Source organism: Aulonocara sp. 'chitande type north' Nkhata Bay, linkage group LG10 (genome assembly GCF_057382095.1).
Source record: "Aulonocara sp. 'chitande type north' Nkhata Bay isolate Kocher_YH1m ecotype deep benthic linkage group LG10, A_spYH_male_GT1.1, whole genome shotgun sequence".
NCBI lineage: Eukaryota > Metazoa > Chordata > Actinopteri > Cichliformes > Cichlidae > Aulonocara > Aulonocara sp. 'chitande type north' Nkhata Bay.
Genome location: NC_141353.1, coordinates 26,425,568 through 26,443,065, shown reverse-complemented (window position 1 = coordinate 26,443,065; position 17,498 = coordinate 26,425,568). Strand labels below are relative to the sequence as shown.

Below are 17,498 nucleotides of genomic sequence, written 5' to 3'. Positions count from 1 at the left end.
AAAGAAATGGGATGGAACATGTTAAACGAGTCACTGTTGGATGAATTTTGTAACATTCAGACAGTTCATGCTGCCCAATTTTACTTTCTATGCTTAACTAGCAGACACTGACTTGTACTTGAAGTGTTGTCAGGTTCCTCATTTAAAAAGGTAGCAAATCTGTTTGAGCCGACTCTGAATTTAGTTTGGCGATAAAATGAGAATTTACAGCATTTTTTAAACTCACTATGATCAGGAAAGACCAAGGAAGCATATTTATGCTTTATTTATGCATATTTATGTTTATAAACTTGGATTTTCCCCAAAAAACTACAACCAAACACATGAGAGGTAGAAGGCACTGAATTTAGTTCAGCCTTTACAAAATCGCAAATCAAATTAATTCCCTTCCTACTGACTTTGACCCCTTCCACGATCAAGTGACAAAAGGAGAGCATGTGATCTGATGGACTCACATGTAAAAGCTCACTGGTGAGAACTTGACAGAGTACTGCTGACCAATCACGATCCATTTTAATTCCATATGAGAAAATCACTCAGTGATACCTTTCCAGTCTCTGACTTTTGGGGAAATCTAAACCAAAGAGCTTTCATACAGTGTTAATTCAAGATACACTGCATCATTTTAAAACAATTAGAGATGAAACAAGAACATTTGTAAACAGTGTAAAATGTTTATTTTATTTTGACAGATTTTATTTGGGACAAAAATCAGAAGCAGGATATGCACATGTGAAAGACTAAATACATTTAACTCTGTAGTGCAGTCGTCTTTTTAAAGAGTTGAAACTAAAATCAGTGTATCTACAAAGGCTGTGACAGATTGCAGACTAAAGACAAAAAAAAAAAAACCAACTACATGGAAAGTGAAATTTTGTCAATAAATTTGGCCATTTTGATGTCCCGTTTTGACAGCCCTCCACAATCATGTGTAGACAGTGTAATTTGGACCTGTGAAGACATATACATGTTAGTGTCAATCACAAGGCAATGACAACATGATCAAAATATTTTCCTAAAAACAACTTTTAAGAGTTTAATAGTTGCAAAAAAAAAAAAATCCAATAAAATTACATTCTTTGTCATTTCAGAAAACCTTCCATTCTTTTAAATTGTGGTATAGCTCAAGGTTTTGCGTTATTAGGACTGTGGTCACTTTGACAGGTAGGTGCCGGCGCCTATCTGCATCACCAGGCTTTGCCTTTATTCATTCGAGTGACTAAACAGGAGCTCTCGCAACTGTTTGTTTTGGTGGCGCCTTTTGGAGTCATCAGTTATGGGACAAATAATATGGCTTGCTCTGTGGTTAACTGAACCAATATACAGTTTTGTCAAATTAAATACCATGGTTTTACCTGTAAAAATATACTAATCTAATTAGAATCACCCCGTTTTCCAAATATGGGCGCGTCTGGCTCCAGTTGTATAAGCTATTAGGCTCAAGTCAAAATGCTGGTCACAGTCTAAAGGGGGGAATGTTAGAGTAATTATGTCCACCTTTGATTTCCAGTCTGTATTCAAGAGTACAAGGTACAAATCAGATAGCATATGTGTGGCCATCTAGACACAGCTTTCAGTGCATTATGTGTCGCATCCAGTGTTGTGCAACCTTGGAAAAAAATATTAAAACTATCACCTAGTTCTGTGACAGCTCTTGCACATTCTGGTGGAAATATAATGTGACCTTCCTGTGTATTGGTAGGTGTAACTACAGCGTGCAGTGCTCCCAGCTGTGCTGTGGTTTGCCACTTGCAGCCAGTGAATACAGGTTTTGGTTTTTGGTCTCTGTGTGACATTTCTGTGATGACAAACTCAAGCAAACTGCCCACAGGCGCTGAGACTTCCTGCTGCTGTCAAACAATACTCTCCTAAAAACCACTCTCTAATCATACTTTACAAAATGTGAAACTTTGTACATATTGTGATACACATTATAGTTTTATTTGACATAAACTGTGATAACTACTCCTTTCCTGCAGCAGTTTGACCCCCCCGGCTTCCAAAAACATTTTTTGTAAATACCCTTAAAACTGACAACCACCAAAACAGAACAGAAGGTTTAGAGTGAATTTTAGAGAATATTAGCAGCAGCTCAGCATACAGCTTCTGTTTTGTCGAGGCTGTACCTCAGTCGGTGTGGGATTTATGTGTAAGTGTCTGGTGGAAAGTGCTGTGGGGGCCCAGAGACCTGTTGCACCATTGTACAGAGACTTTAATAAAGAGTGGATTAGGAGCAGCATTCCTCCCAGAGCGGCCCGGTCCGCCACACAGTAACTCAGTGGCTACAGCCTAATGCTGAGAGATTTTCAGGGACTGGGTTTGTCATATCAACCACTACTTTATTTGTGAGGCAGGGAAAGTGAGAGAGCCTGTGTTAGTGCTGGGGCTGTGAAGGAAGGCAGACATATTTGCAGAGCTTTTCACAAAAAAAACAAAACAAAACAAACAAAAAAAAAACTATGGGAGTAAAGTGTGAACCTGATTTTCTCTTCCTTTTTCTTTTTGCATAAGGAGTGTGTGAAAGCCTGGCTATGGGCCAGTGATAACCGTTTGACATAAATAAATAAATAAATAAATAAATAAATAAATAAATCAGGCTTTATACAAGATCAGTTGCAGTGTGTCTAATTTGTTATTAACAAACCACAAAACTGTAAATATGGCAACAAATCAAACAAACCACTATTGATTTTGCAAGATGCACTTACTCTAATTGACAGTAAATAAACACAGCACTGTAAATGAATCTCCAGTCCCTGTTACCTTATTATAAACATTGAACCATTCTGGGTGATGGTTCATCTTCTCTGCCTGCAGAGCCACCCGTGACATGAAGCCAAACGCCTGTTAGGGGGAAAATAAAATGATGGCTGAATTTATTGCGAGCATGCTTCAAAATGCATGTTTTTAAGCACAAAGTGATTAATACACTGCATTAAATTTGATCCACTTTTTTATAAATAAATAAATAAATGGAAAAAATACAAAAAGATGATCAAATGTTCAGATGTACAAATTCTGCTAAAAGCAAAGTCATCAGAATAACAAACAGAAAAGGACTCCTGCATTTTTAATGGTCAAAATCTAAATTAAAATAAATAAATGTTAACAGTATACACATAATTAGTGAAAACAAATCATTCTGTAAGTAATCTTGCAAAATTGTAACACTTCAACAGAACTATTGATTAGAAAATATAGCGGGCCTGTTTAAAGGGCTCTGTCATCAAATTTGAAATAAGTTAAATGTGAAGTTTCATAAATAATAAATAAAGTAAGTAACGTTTATTTATATAGCACATTCACTGACATAAAGGTCACAAAATGTGGTACAACAATTAAAACACAATGTTAATAGAGAACCATGTTAGGACAGAATAAAAAAGTTTAATACTATATAAATAAAATAATGTCAATCCAAAGCTTAATAAAGTGCAATACTGCCATCTGAGGCGGGGAGAAGTACAAGACGGATTTCTGAATATAGAAGGTCCTCTTGGATGCATGTGTTCAATTTCCACAACCACAAAAGGACTTTAGAGCATGCATGCACACACCGAGAAACATACACACTCTTCATAAGTTTGGCATGTGAGTCGCTCCAATCACAGGCCATCCAGGGAGTGATTACGGTTATTCTAATTATCTACAAAGAGGAGAGTGAAATCCCTCGTCATGCTCTCTGTGAGGAGAGGGAAAAAAAGAAGAAAAAAAGAATCAGGTAGACCTATTTCAGAGCAATTTCCCACTGCAATCTCAATTAAGCCCCTAAATGCTTCCTCTCTGCCTAATTAAATCAACTGAAATGCCATTGTTTACATGCTATGGCTGTGGCCCCATCCACCACCTGACATGACGAAACAGAATTAGCCTCAAAGAGGAAATTGCGTTTAGCCTTTTTAGTGTGTTGTAACCAATTTCTGAGACAGCCTGCTCAATTCACGTGTAGTGCTATGCATGTAACACGATCAGGAGCTTGATCAAATTGGTTATCAAGGAAACCGTCTCCCGATCAATTTAAGTAATTGACATATTCCTGCAACTTGACCTCACTGGCACCAATTTAGAGAGCCGGGCGGTCTGCTTTTTCTCAGTTTTCATTGGCTTTAATGGAGATTGCTAAGCAGCCTGTCATGTCAGGTGTTGTCCAAACATGTCTTCTCCCTCTAAGGGCTGACTTCAGGTTAATATACCACTGAGGAACATTAAGTGACAGGTAAAAGGATTCTGTGTTAACACTTTTGGTTCCTGCACAATGTCCCAGTTCAAAACACTGTGCTTTTTCAGAAACTCCCTTCCTAATCTGTCCCTTGTTATAGAACAAAAAAGTCATCTCGTGGTATTTTAAGATACTTCCGACTGATTAAACATGGTCTATAAATGTTTATAACTCATTCTTCAGGCTAACATTTTTTTCCTTCTTTTTTGACACCATCATTGGTATTAGGGTTTCCACTACACAAGATGTTGGCTGAGACCATGCAAAGTGCCAAATACTGCAGTTCCTCTGGTGCCCACTAGAGGCTTGCTCCAAAAGTGAATTGATCCCCATACAATCCAATGTTAAAGTGCCCAATTTTGCAGCAGAATTCACAGCCTAGTATAGAAAGTGTTTAGGGCTCTATAGACAGTTTCTCTAACTCATCTATCTGGAAACTAGATTTGGGGGTGTGGCCACTTTAACACAGACAACTGCTGTCACACCTCACCTTTGGTCTGCTCCACTGCATTTGTGTTGTAGGGACCTCATAAAGCAGTTTTAATGCATTTATTTGACAAAAAATGGTTTCTACTTGAGTTTTGCTAAATGAAGTTCTGGTATTTTGCTATTTAGCTACTTCACAATAACTGGCAGATTTCAATTTGTTACTTACAAAAATACAACTTAAGAATGGTAACCAAATTTGCTAGTGTTAGCTGACACTCTCATTCAAGAGTGGAAATGTGTGGCATTAGAAAACTGATGGAAACACAGTGTATAGTAACAATATGTACATTACAGTGGCTACGTAAATCCTTTATGGTAGGAACTAGCTTATACTGTACACAAGTGGGTTTTTCAGCTTGAGTACCTTTTTGTTTCAAAGAGAGAAAGATGACAGAAATTCAGTCTACACAGCTTTTAAAACTGTGCTCATGAATGTTTGTGTCCATTAGCATAGCACTTTGCTATGCATACATTCAATAGCAAGGCTGAAAGAACACACTGATGTACACTCTAAAAACTCAACAATGCTGTCTTAGTTGGCGAAAAAGCTAGCTTCAACAGAAACACCAAAATAATTCAATACACACACACACACACACACACACACACACACACACACACACACACACACACACACACACACACACACCTGAGAAGCAGAATCAATGACTGGCATGGGCAATGAACTTTTTTAACACTCAATTTCACTCCAATAAAAAGAAGTTTTGTTGTCTAAAATGACTTCTGTCTTCTCTGCAGTAGGTGCTAAGCTAAAAGCCCAACAACAGCACAAACATGAACAACAACAGGCCAAATGACAGTACACAGCTACAAACATATACACATGGATCTGTAAAGCTTTTTGGAGCACCTATAGGCTACCAGCCCAGTACCATGCTGGTACCGTAAAGAGACAAGCATGCATGTATAGCATCCTACGCTTTTAAATAAAAGCAAAAAAATACAAGCTGGAGAAGCTTCAGCTCATCTTTCTTCCTCTTCTCCCTGTGCACTGCCACAACTTGTACATAAAACTACAATGTCCTCTAGTGCCTTCAGGCAGCTTTTCACTAAAACTACACAACACCGCAGTGTCCAACAGGACACTACTCAGAACAGAGTTCACCGAGAAGAGAAAAAATAAAACAACGAGTTCTTTGTGTGACTTCAGTCTTCTCTATAGCAGGGGCTAAGCTAAAGGATCAACAGCAGGACAAACACAAACACGAGTAGCTTACATTTCCAGCTGTTCCACATATCTTTGACACCGTCCCCATTTGGCGGCAGACAGCTACGACATGTAGGTGTGCGTTTACTGATCATGCTCGCCGCCTGCGCTTCATCAATCCTATGCTAAAGTTATTGCTAACCACAAATATTAGCAGTCTTATTTTCACTGAAGACTTACATAAAATACATAGAAACGATCAATTTATTTGCAAATGTGTAAAAATGTGACAAGCTAACAAAAATTAAAAGCATGACAAATGGTTTCACTGGTGAACATGCAACTAAGCATCTTCTTAAAAAGAAAGGTTTGTCATGTTAGCATTGTTTCCAACAGCCTAAAATGATTATAAACAATAGGAATGAATCCCTCTGCAAGTATTTATTTTTTCTTGTTTAGTAAATTCAAGGATTTTAATCATCAAATGTAAATGCAGATTTCATAACTTTAATCCTGCAACAGCTAAACAGTATCATGACGTTTGCCAATGATCAAGAACAATGTATTTTGAATTATCTAACCATCCATCCATTTTGTTTACCCCTAATTCATTCAACTGAAACTGCACTAAACCGGACTAGTTTATATTGATAACCCAAGCTTGAAAAGTGCTGTATAACATGGAAGCTGCACTGCTTTTATCATAAGTATTGTCACACTTTCCAAGACATTTCCTGTCCCCATTCAGCTGTCAGTGATGTGCAAATGAACCAAAGAGCATTTGGAGGGAATGGGAAACATAAGATGACTGTTAAGTATCATGAAGCCTGATAAAAGAAACAAAAATGGAGAGAAACAAGAAAAAAAATTAAATAAAAGCAGTAATCTCTCGCTACAAATGAATTGGAGTTGAATGTCAAAATAACCTGAAATAGTGAATCCAGAAAATAAATCCTGCCCTACATCAGCCTTTTCTCAACAGACAGTGCTCCCTTGGGGGCAGTAAACAGAGCATGAGGAAACAATACAGGCAAAGTGACAGTGCTGTGCCTGTCCGTCATCTGTAGGTCATCTCAACACCCTCCACTTGGGCCAAACAGAAATTAAAACCAATCCTCAACTCCCAGATGAGGTCTCGTGTCAGCAGAGGTCAAGGGCTTGGCCTCTCAAAGTGCTTTGTTTATCCCATTTGTATTGTACGGGCCACACTTCTCGAGCCAACAGGTCAGCCAGCTAGTCGGCTATCCATCCTCTCAGCCAGCCAGCCAGCAGTTCTCTCCAACTGGCCCAACAAGCTGTAGCTGTCAGAGTCACATAATTTGACGTGACATTATGCAGGCCCCCATCTCAAATAATCAGAAACACCCGACAGCAGACCGCCACTATGCCCCTCTCCCCTCCACACACACACACACACACACACTCTTTTGAGGAGCCATTTTGGTGCTATTACAGCATGATTGTCATACAACACTGGATGAGACAATTTGACGTCGGAGCGGAGTGGTGTTCTCCCTCTCATTGCGGCTCTGGGCTGGAATACAGGACTCAGTTTCAAACACATGTGTCTGTTATTTACAGATCGGCTTTCCACCACCCCGCGGTCCAAGGGCTTAGAAACGCCTGCACTGCTTTGCCAGGACTAAGTGCATGCAGATTGTGCCCACCCTTACTAGCCTCTGACAGACACACACTTTCACACTGGTGCATGCACAAATGTACACACACAAGCCTCCTCGGCATATGCGCGAGTATTCGCCGACACGCACGCACAGGAAGACGAGCCGCTCTCCTCCATTACACACCGCCGTGACTACCCGATGATTACTTCGCTAGCCCCATCATCACCCGCGTCAGCGTTAGCCCCCTGGAAAACCTTCGCTCCTCTGCAAGCGAAGAAAGCTGTGATTTCGATGGCGGTGGTTGTGGTGGTGATGATAATGATGATGACCACACCTCATTTCTCTTCTTTCCCCAAACAGCTCTTCACGAGCTTCCAGCTGGCCAGACGTGGGCTGCCCGCTGAGTTGACATGTAACTTAAAGCAAAATATCAAGTAATTATGAAGCAAAGCTGCCAGCTGTGAAGTTCTTTCATGTAGTCAGAGAGAGAGAGAGAGAGCTCTGCTGGGCAAGTGTAACATCAGCGGTATTAATCTTCTCAAATTAAGATTCTTAAAGTTGAGAAAAGCAGAGCAGGGTTTCAGTTTGACTCTCTGCCAGTGTTGACGCTCATTTAGTGACTAATATCATGTGTTACAACTCTTCACACACAACTCAGCTCCTTTTTGTAACGAGTGTCACGTAACGCTCAGGTATGGTGTTAAGGCCAACTTATGCAAACCCCTCATTAACTGCGGGGGTTAGTAGCGAGGGCTCAAAAAGGCATTGGGCTTGTCAACAGACGGCAGACGTCAGGGCCATCTTACTTTACCCAAGGTCTGATAGCCAGATTATCTAACCACCTCCGCTTGGGTGCCACACCTTGTGGCTTCCCTCCAGCTATTCTCACAGGATGGGATGAACGCAGGATGCCTCTGGTTCCCAGGGAAAGTTTCACTTTGGAGATTGAAGGTGGGAACTGAACACCGCTGAGCCGATTAATTGGCTTCTTGCTCGTCTGAGGACAAGTGTAGGAGTTGTATATGCAAATCTGTGTGCATACCTCTAAACATTTGAACAAATTATAACATTTTCTTGTTAGCTTTCCTTTTTTCTCCCCATCCGGTGGAATGTAAAACACTGCCTAAACTCTTTGAAGGGTGGCAAATCCCTGAATCATCGCGTCCAAACAATAGTCAAGAAATGTGGGATACTCCCGAGTCCACTTAAAGGTGGCTGAAATAATAGATCACCAAAGTCATGTATCAAGGAAACCAACCAGCTTCTTGGATGTAACGACTGAAGTGGAAACTGATTATCTTTTGGTATCTGGAAGGTCTAGAAGGTCGACTGGCAGGTCAGTGATTTGATTCGCTGTCCAACCGATCCGCCAGTTTAAATGTCCTTGGGCAAGACACCAAAGCGTCATAACTGCCCACAATATATTATCTGTAACAGGAAGACGCTGAGGTTATAAAAACATTAAGGGCTGTATGAATGGGTGTGGCTTGCAGTGTAAAGTGGTCAGTAAGACTCAAAGTGCTACATAAATACAGCACACATGACGAAAGGAATTAACGTTCATTTCAAAAAGAAATAAATTCACTGATTGATATTGACTGACTGGGAAATTGACAAATCAACCCAACAGACTGTCCAATCTGATTGCTCAACTATTTGCCTGGGAGAAGAGGCCCTGCTTGTTTGGTATGGAGCATGAGCAAATGAATTCATCAGTCTAACCTGTATGCGAAAACATGTGCGTGTGTGTGTGAAGCTGGAGGAGGATGGCTTTGGGAGTTTGGTTTACCCAGGGGCTCAGTTTTAGTTGTAGGACAACTTATTCAACACAAGTAGACCAAGTCCCATAACGAGAGGCAGAGGCTTGAAGGAGATTTGGAGGAGAGGGAGCCTCTGACTGAATATAAAAAAGGGATGGGGGAGGGGGGGATCAGCCTCCAAGAGCAGAGCAGGAGCAGAGGCAGCTGTCTGAACACAGCATTGCACTCTTCAGTAAAAATCAGAGTCGCTACCTCAGACTCGAAATTGGAAGTTAAGTCCAGAAGTTTTTTCCCAGAGCTTGTGATGTAGTTATTGTTTGCGGCAACCTTGGGAGGTTGTTTGTGTATGGCAGACACTTAAAAAAAATTTCACACAAATAAAACTAAAATGTTCGGAATTTATTTTTTTATTTGAAGTGACTATTTTTCAAAATAACAATAAATTAATTTTAAAATATTTTCCACAGCAGCTTGAAGTCGTTTCCGAGGAAAAGAGTTACAAGAGTAGGAGGGGAGTCTTTTCAGCCTTTCAAAATTATTTTAAAAATAATGTATGGGATGAAATCCAGGTAATTACTGATGCATTTGAGTAAAATTATACTTTTACATTTACAGTTCCACTAATGTTATGTGTTCAAGATAGGATTACTTTTTCATTTCTAGGCTGAAGTGAAATGTGAAAAAATAAGCGTACTATCAGCAACCGATGGACGCAGGAGTGGATGCAGTGTTTATACTTTAAGCTAGCCAGTGAAATATGTTTGTATTATATCCCAATATGGGGGGGAGGGGGGGGGGGGTCTATAAGAACAAGATAGCAGTGAGTGAATAATGTAAATATGTAATCCCTTTAAAATAGTTAAACATACAGCAATTAAATAAATTTTACTACTAACTTTTACTATTAACTAAAACTGTCAGAATCCATATATATTTTAATACAGCACATGATAGGAAATACTTTTAAATGCTTTATCTTAATGTGTATATTTGCTATATGTTTTCGTTTCATCTAATAATATCATCGTAGGTCTTTGAATTGAAATGTTTTAATAATACTATTGTTGTGACTTAATTATTTATTCAATTACAAGAAAAACTAATTAATGGTTTTACTTTTTCTTTCATTTGGTTTTTATTTTTTTATTTATTATGTATTTTTATTATTTAGTTCAAATGTACAGCACTTTGTGTCGGCTGTGGTTGTTTTAAAGTGCTTTATAAATAAAGATGATGATGATGATTTGGAGCCATATAAATAAAATAAATTGACCCGAATCATCAATGATTGCACAATTACAAACAAACATGTTGCACAATTAAAATGAACATTCAAGGCAATGTTTTGTGTGGAAAACAGAAATGAACCAGATGCGTAAACATTGAGCAATATTTTACTATTTTACTGTTTCTATTTAACTGTTGTAATTTTATTATGCTCGTCTGAAACAGGTCTCTCTTGTAAATGAGACATTCAATCTCTGATGGGATTACCTGTTTAAATAAATGAAAAATAAATACTTTTATTTTTAAAATAATTTATGAATGAAAACTTCAAAACGATTGAAAATTGTCCAAAAATAACATTAATTGCCAACAATACTATCACTGATAAATTTAATAACCTCTTCACTGGTGCTCATACCCATTTGCTTTTTAATCCCTCTAATAAAAACAGTGGAGCATGCTATGGATGCAGATATTTAACCATTAAAAATTTCCCTCCTTAGGTTAAGACTGCCCTTGTTTACTTTACAAGAAAGACTGAAGATAATAACCGGCCATTTTTCCCCTCTATCCTAAATGTAGCTTTTGAGTGATTTTTTTTTTCCAAAGGCTGCTTGACTGAATATTTGTGGGAGAAGGAGGAATGCCATCGATGTCAACCTCAGCTAACACAACACAACAGTTGAGCATGCACAGCTCACCCTCTCTTATACAAGCTGCACCCGAAAGCTACCCGTTTCACTTGTGTCGCATGAAAGTTTCCACTTCATCCACCGAAATGTATAGCAGATGGTAATCTGTAAACATACATAACATAAAGCTTGATGTGTAAACAATATCAGCGACCACAACTTAGAACATGTTCAATTCCAGCCCAGATTTACAGTATTAAACACACACACACACACACACACGTACGTCTATATGTGATTGCAATAACTCCCACTGACCAAAGCGACTCCAGAAAGAGGATTTCACCTCTCAAAGCACATTAAACAGACTGGACTTGACAGGAAAAATAACTCACAGTTACTCCTCCGACTAATCCCACAAACATCACACTGTATACCCACACGCCGCAGCTAAACTCCTGAGCCATTTATAAAGGCATCATAACACTTTCCACTTGCTGTAATCAAAGAAAAATAAACTCAAAGAAGCAATCCCAGCTGCCATGTTTCCTTTAAATTCATTTCCAGCTCTTGAGCATCTCATGAATTCGCTCAACTTGCTGTACTCACTTCAATGCATGAGTATGGCTCTACCGCCCCCTAGAGATCAGGAGAGGAAGTGTTTTGATACACAGGAAGGGGATTTGTTATTCTCATTATAAACTCTTGGGGATCTGATTTCCTCAAGCCCATCACTTGGAGATAAGTGGCGAATGGAAATCAGCCAGCATGTCGCTCCTCATCTCCATTCCCCTTCGGTAAAAGCCCTTTAAGAGCAGCCATGAAAAACGAGCTGGAGAGTTTGTGAAAATGCATCAGAGAGTTTGAGTGGTGTCTGGAGAGAATAAAAGAGGGTGAAAAAGAAGGATAGAGAGACAGACAGACAGAGCGAGCTGCCAGCATGTAAAATTGGAACAACATGAGCTCATTCCCCCAATAACATGGGGCACAGAATGGGAATGAGAGACAGACAAAGACTGAAAGGAGGGTGGCAACAAGTAAGAATTTAAAAAAAAAAAAGAAGAGAAAAAGAAGAAGAGAAAAAGAAGAGAGAAAGCGATGCACAGCAGAAGGAATGATGGGGTTGTTAGTGGTTTGTGAACCAGATGAAACATTTTAACCAATTTGATTGTTTGTGAAAGAAATCATTCTGATCAAAACCCTAATTGCTGCCAACTGGCCTCCTGGCGAGTCTCAGAGTAATGCAGCCTGACGTGTCGGGGTAAGAGGAGAGGCTTTAGAGCCAGGAGGAGTAGATGGGGGAGGTCAGCGCTCACCCTCCGACTTCAAACATGGGGAAGTGTAAAAACAGACTATTTTAGGGACTAAAACAACTAACGATGGGATTAGAGGAAGTCCGCTAAGTGGCCTTGAGATGCTGCAGTTTACTTCGCCCCGCACAGAGTGAGCGAACGGAGCAGCTGCTTACAAGACGTGCCAAAAAACTTTTGAAAAGAATATTTAATGTTTGTTTTACCCCAGGAAGCAAGAGAACTAGTTTCAGCTGCCAGGCAGCTCTCAGGAACTGTGTTACAGTAGACACAGTCACCAATATTATAAATAACTATATAAATATTATAAATAACCTTCTGATAAATTGCCATAATTCATTTTAAATGAAACACTTACTTTCAGTGCAATCCTGAAAATTCAGAGCTAAACTGTACCACCAATGTGCACCTGTCCATTTCATCTAAGTACCTCATACAGTACCTGCATATTTTTCCATCCATCCATTTTCTTCCACTTATCCAATTCAGCGTCTCAGGCTGTCATGCCCACTTATACACCTAGAGTCATTTTAGTTAGAAACACCAGTTGACCTAACCCCATGCATGTCTTTGGACTGTGGGAGGAAGCAGGAATTTCCCAGAGACAACCCATGCAGACAGACATGAGGAGAGAATGCGAAATGCAAACAGTAAGAGACCAAGCTGGATTTGAACCCAGACCTTCTTACTGTGAGGCAACAGTGCTAACCGCCATCCTGTTATTGCACATGGTTCACATGATCAGGTTCACTTGTCTGTATGGAATACTAGGTGTATTTGTTTCTTTATGCATTATATTGTTATGCATTGTATTTGGTGTAACTTCAGATGCCCTCATGGTTGGGTATCTTAATGATACTTTTATCTGGATAAATAAAGGATTACACCGCCGCCCGGCATATTCGCCCTACTCAAATATTACCATACTTTACTGTTGACTCTGATTAGCATCCCAAAGTATCCTTGCACTGTGTCCTTGTTTGTCTTTAGAAGCACTTAAAATTTAAACACTTCGTGATAAATATTCAAAGGATGGATGCTGGTTTTTAGGGATAGTGGCACAAATTATATAAAGAACAGACCTCTGCAACATGTGCAATTAAACTATCCTGGTGTCACTGAACGTCCTGAGCACTGCCTCAAAGTGTCTCTAGACTAAAGTAACAATCTGGCATTCAGGGCTTGTTTGGATTCATGGTCTGTTTTAGTTATTCTTTGAATAATATTCCCCAATGGGAATCATAACAGTTTTTAAGGCAAGGTTTTCTTCAGCTTCCCTTTTTCAGTAAATATTAAACACAGATGCACTGTTTGGCAAGTTTGGTGGAATTATAAGAACACGGGCACTGCTTCTATTTAAAATTGTAGTTTTTGTTGAGAAAACGAAAAAGCAGAGTATAAGGCGCGAAACCACAATATAATTGGAGGGAAAAGTGTTTTAATTTAGATACATTTTTTTTTAAATATACTTGCTAAGTATGAGGAATCTGATCTGAATGTCTGTTAGTGAGTAGACTGGACTGAGCAGTGTGCTTTGTATTACTGCAAGCTACAAACCAGTTTGTTCATAAATAGATTTGTAAATAGATAATTTTGACTATTACACTGTATATATATTGAGCACTGCAGCAGTAGCAGGAGTAAGAAAACTTTTTTGTTGAACCATTTTTGTCTTGTTTATTGGTTATGAGTTTAAGTTGGAGATTTGTCTTTTGTTTGTTTCTGGCCTTTTCTTCGGTGTGGTTGGTGTAGGTAGCTGCACCTCATGTTACATCCAGGTTACCCCAGGCCGGGGACGTAATATTATTTAAATCACTAACTTTTTCCTGCAACTTCATGTCTTTTCTTGAACCACAAAATTTCTATAATTCAGTCTCACGTAAACCAAGTCAGAGATATTGCATAACAACCAAATAATAGTTCATTGATGACACGATGACACTGACACGAAGAACGCTAATCACAGTATTGTTTTTAAACAATACCAAGCCCTAGATGTTATTATCCTGCACATTTGGTGTCTTAGGTCATTCATAAGTACTTCAGAAAAAATGCTGAAACTTGACACAGTTATAACCTGTGGAGACATGTCTGACTACTGATTTCAATATCACAATTTTATGCTCAGTATGCTACCAGAATCACAGCTGAAATTATGAGTTTCCGATCGACACTTTGGGCATGCATCTGGCAGCGTGCAACAACCCTCCTATAGGTGAACAGATTTTCAAGGCTACAGAAACTGGAAAAATGACTGCTTCATCACAGACTCTACTGGCCACCTGGAATAAAAAAAGACCACTAAGACAGAAATAGATGTGCATGTTTCTTTCCCCCCCCCTTTATGTCAAATTCAAAGAAACACCATTTACACACCATCCAGCTGTGCAGGCATGGCTGGTGTGGTCTGATATTGTGATCCCAGCACTTATATAAAACTGTTATTTTGAGGCACTTTTCTTTTATTACACCTTTAGTATCTTACATCCTGCGCTTGATTTAATGACAACAGACACTTCAGTTTCAATCACCATATGCAATGGTGCCTAGATGTCGAATTAGCTGCTGATTTTTGCCTGTCGTTCAATCTTTTGCACGCATAACTGCATACTAATCGTGGCAGAGAGGGGCGCCTGCCTCACCTTTGGAAGCAATTACAGTTTCAGGGTTTTGCTCAAGGGAATGTGGACAGAAGAAGACAGTGATAGAATCGCCATCCCTGCAATTTGTGGACTAGTCAGCCACAACTCAACTATACGTGGTAAATCAAGAATAGGACCTATGCATATTTTGAAAAAAGTGCACACATGCATGACAGGGAAAGGGGAGAAGACGTTAGATACACCTAACTGCACCTGATCATGAATGGCTAGCCTTACATAAACATAATCTAAATTAGGTCTAAACTCAAATCAAAGGAAGTGATGAAAAAAATAACAGCAATATAAAAAATATAAAATTCTAAGTCATAGATCCCTAATTAGATCTAAGACTTCAACAAAGCTAATTACTATATTAACATAAATACACACACCTGATTAAAGGTTTTAAAGTGAAGCTCTTTGAAGATGGCATCACGGTCCTCCACCTCCATCCAGCCTGTGGCCCTGAGCTCGACCAATAGCTGCTCCCGGTCTTCAGGGGAGAGCCAGTGTGAGTCTGATGACTGGACAAAATCATATTACGGTTAAACTCTTTAGCCCTGGAATTATAAAGGACAAATCACGTTTTTTGTAAAAAAAAAATTCTTGCACTATAATGAAAAGTGCTGATTCAACCTTTACACACATGCTTAGTCTAGTATTAGGAGTTCTCTGACTGCTATTCACGCTGCGTCCAAAAGGTGGCGGTCTAGACCCAAAAATGAACGTTAACGCCGTCCTTTCCAGGACAACAGGTCAGGCTTACCTGGGTGTAACCTGCATAAGGGACCTAACTTGATTGGTTTAAATAACGGATTTGGACGGGACTCCACTCAAGCCCCGCCCTACTCTAAAAGTCTCAACCAAGCCCTAACAAAGCGTACAAAATGCAGGCATTTCACAGGCTAAAATAATAAATAAATGTGATGGTTAACTTTTAATATACAGTTAATCTCAACTTCGCAATAATATGAATACCAACCTCGCCCCGCTCACATTTCTATTGCACATGAGCCAAATGCCAACGTAAAAAGCAAAGGGATCAAATTAACTGAGAAATCTAAAAAACTACTAACGCCGAATTAAAGAACAGCATAAGAGCAATTCATAAAACTGTTACACACTTTAATCGTTTGCGCCTTAACGTAAATGGACGCCTTAAAGTTTGTATTTACATTTTTCCTGGTAGAGTTCAGCGTACGGTTTCTCACGTGATAGAACGACGCGAGCTGGATACTTTGGAGGCTACACGTCGGAACGGTGCTTGGCTTGTCACGTGGGAGTGCACCCACACACTTAGCTGTGTTCAAAAACAGACTTTCCTCACGTGGAGTTTGTTTCTTCTGTTATTTAATGCTAATGCTAAAGCCTGTCACTACATTACTCACCATTTTAGATGAGTTGTTGCTGCAGAACGGAGGCGCCCTCAAGCTGCTCGGCAGGTGTAGAAGGCTGCCTGTCCTCAGGCTAAACATTAACCTAAACATTATCAGTAAACTGTCAGCTGTCCTCTCTCCCTACCAATGCCCCCTCTGCTCTTCCTCTACTGCCCTCTCATACTTTGCCATAGCTGTTTAACGTAGTGCCTGATTAAAATCACGCATTTTTCCAATGGAGTCTGGTTTTCTATTGAGAAGCAGTGGTATGATACTGCAAATATAGCCGAGAGCCATGGATTTGTGAATGCTTTTTAAGGACAAGTAAATGATGTGATTTTTTGCTTTCCACTGCTAATTATCTAACATGACAAAAGTCACTTTTCGCTCGTCTTCATGTGTTTTTCAAACTGGATTTGGATGCAATTTCTGTTGTGTGCTTATATAAATAAAAATAACCCAAAAAAGTTGCTATAGCCAGATATTTTATGTTTGAGGTGTTTTTTCACTTAAATAAAATTACTTACTGAACACGTTTCACTAGGTTAAATATATAAATATAGAATGTCTTAATACGCCCTAGGTATCAGTCTGCTAAAGTAACAACTATGATGACGAATTTCTCTTCAATTAATTAACACTACTACTGAACATCTGACATATGCCATGATTGAAACGTCATTTTCACCACTGTATAAGCTAACGGACTATTCTTTGATCCTTTGGAAGGACTCTGCCAGTGACCTCTGACCTGTGCCAGGGGGTCTGCGCCTCTGTCCTCTTTTTTTTCTTTTCTTTTGCTGCCACAACAGAGAATTTCCTTCCTACACACATCACTGTTTGCAATGTTTTCATTTACAGCTGTAAAATATCTCCACAGGATGTTCCTCTCTTTCACTCACTGCAGCCTACATGTTTGTTCAGTGCAGCTGAATCAGGGGACTGCAAGACAATAAAACACAGTAGAGCCAGGAGGAGGAAGAGGAGCAAAGTGTGCCTGCATGAGAGGAGCAGTGTTTGTACAGACATGTCAACTATTTTGTTTTTTTGTAC

General features: G+C 39.4%; 1 protein-coding gene across 1 annotated transcript; it reads right to left on the bottom strand.

Moving 5' to 3' along the window:
* Window positions 1-654: 654 nt before the first annotated feature.
* Window positions 655-16,633, bottom strand: LOC147321018 (pterin-4-alpha-carbinolamine dehydratase 2). Its single transcript, XM_086309305.1, has 4 exons — window positions 16,458-16,633; window positions 15,462-15,593; window positions 2,764-2,844; window positions 655-951 (listed from the first exon to the last, which is right to left on the bottom strand). Exons 1-4 carry the CDS (start codon window positions 16,554-16,556, stop codon window positions 856-858), a joined length of 408 nt encoding a protein of 135 aa, XP_086165431.1. The 5' UTR covers window positions 16,557-16,633; the 3' UTR covers window positions 655-855.
* Between the last annotated feature and the right edge of the window lie 865 nt (window positions 16,634-17,498).

What these genes read in the sequence shown, in the direction of transcription:
- LOC147321018 (XM_086309305.1), bottom strand. Translation starts at nt 16,556, where the DNA reads ATGTTTAGGTTAATGTTTAGCCTGAGGACAGGCAGCCTTCTACACCTG. An exon ending in ACTTTAAAACCTTTAATCAG is followed by an intron (nt 2,845 to 15,461) that starts GTGTGTGTATTT and finishes TCCCCCTAACAG; the next exon opens with GCGTTTGGCTTCATGTCACG. An exon ending in GGTTCAATGTTTATAATAAG is followed by an intron (nt 952 to 2,763) that starts GTAACAGGGACT and finishes ATGTCTTCACAG; the next exon opens with GTCCAAATTACACTGTCTAC.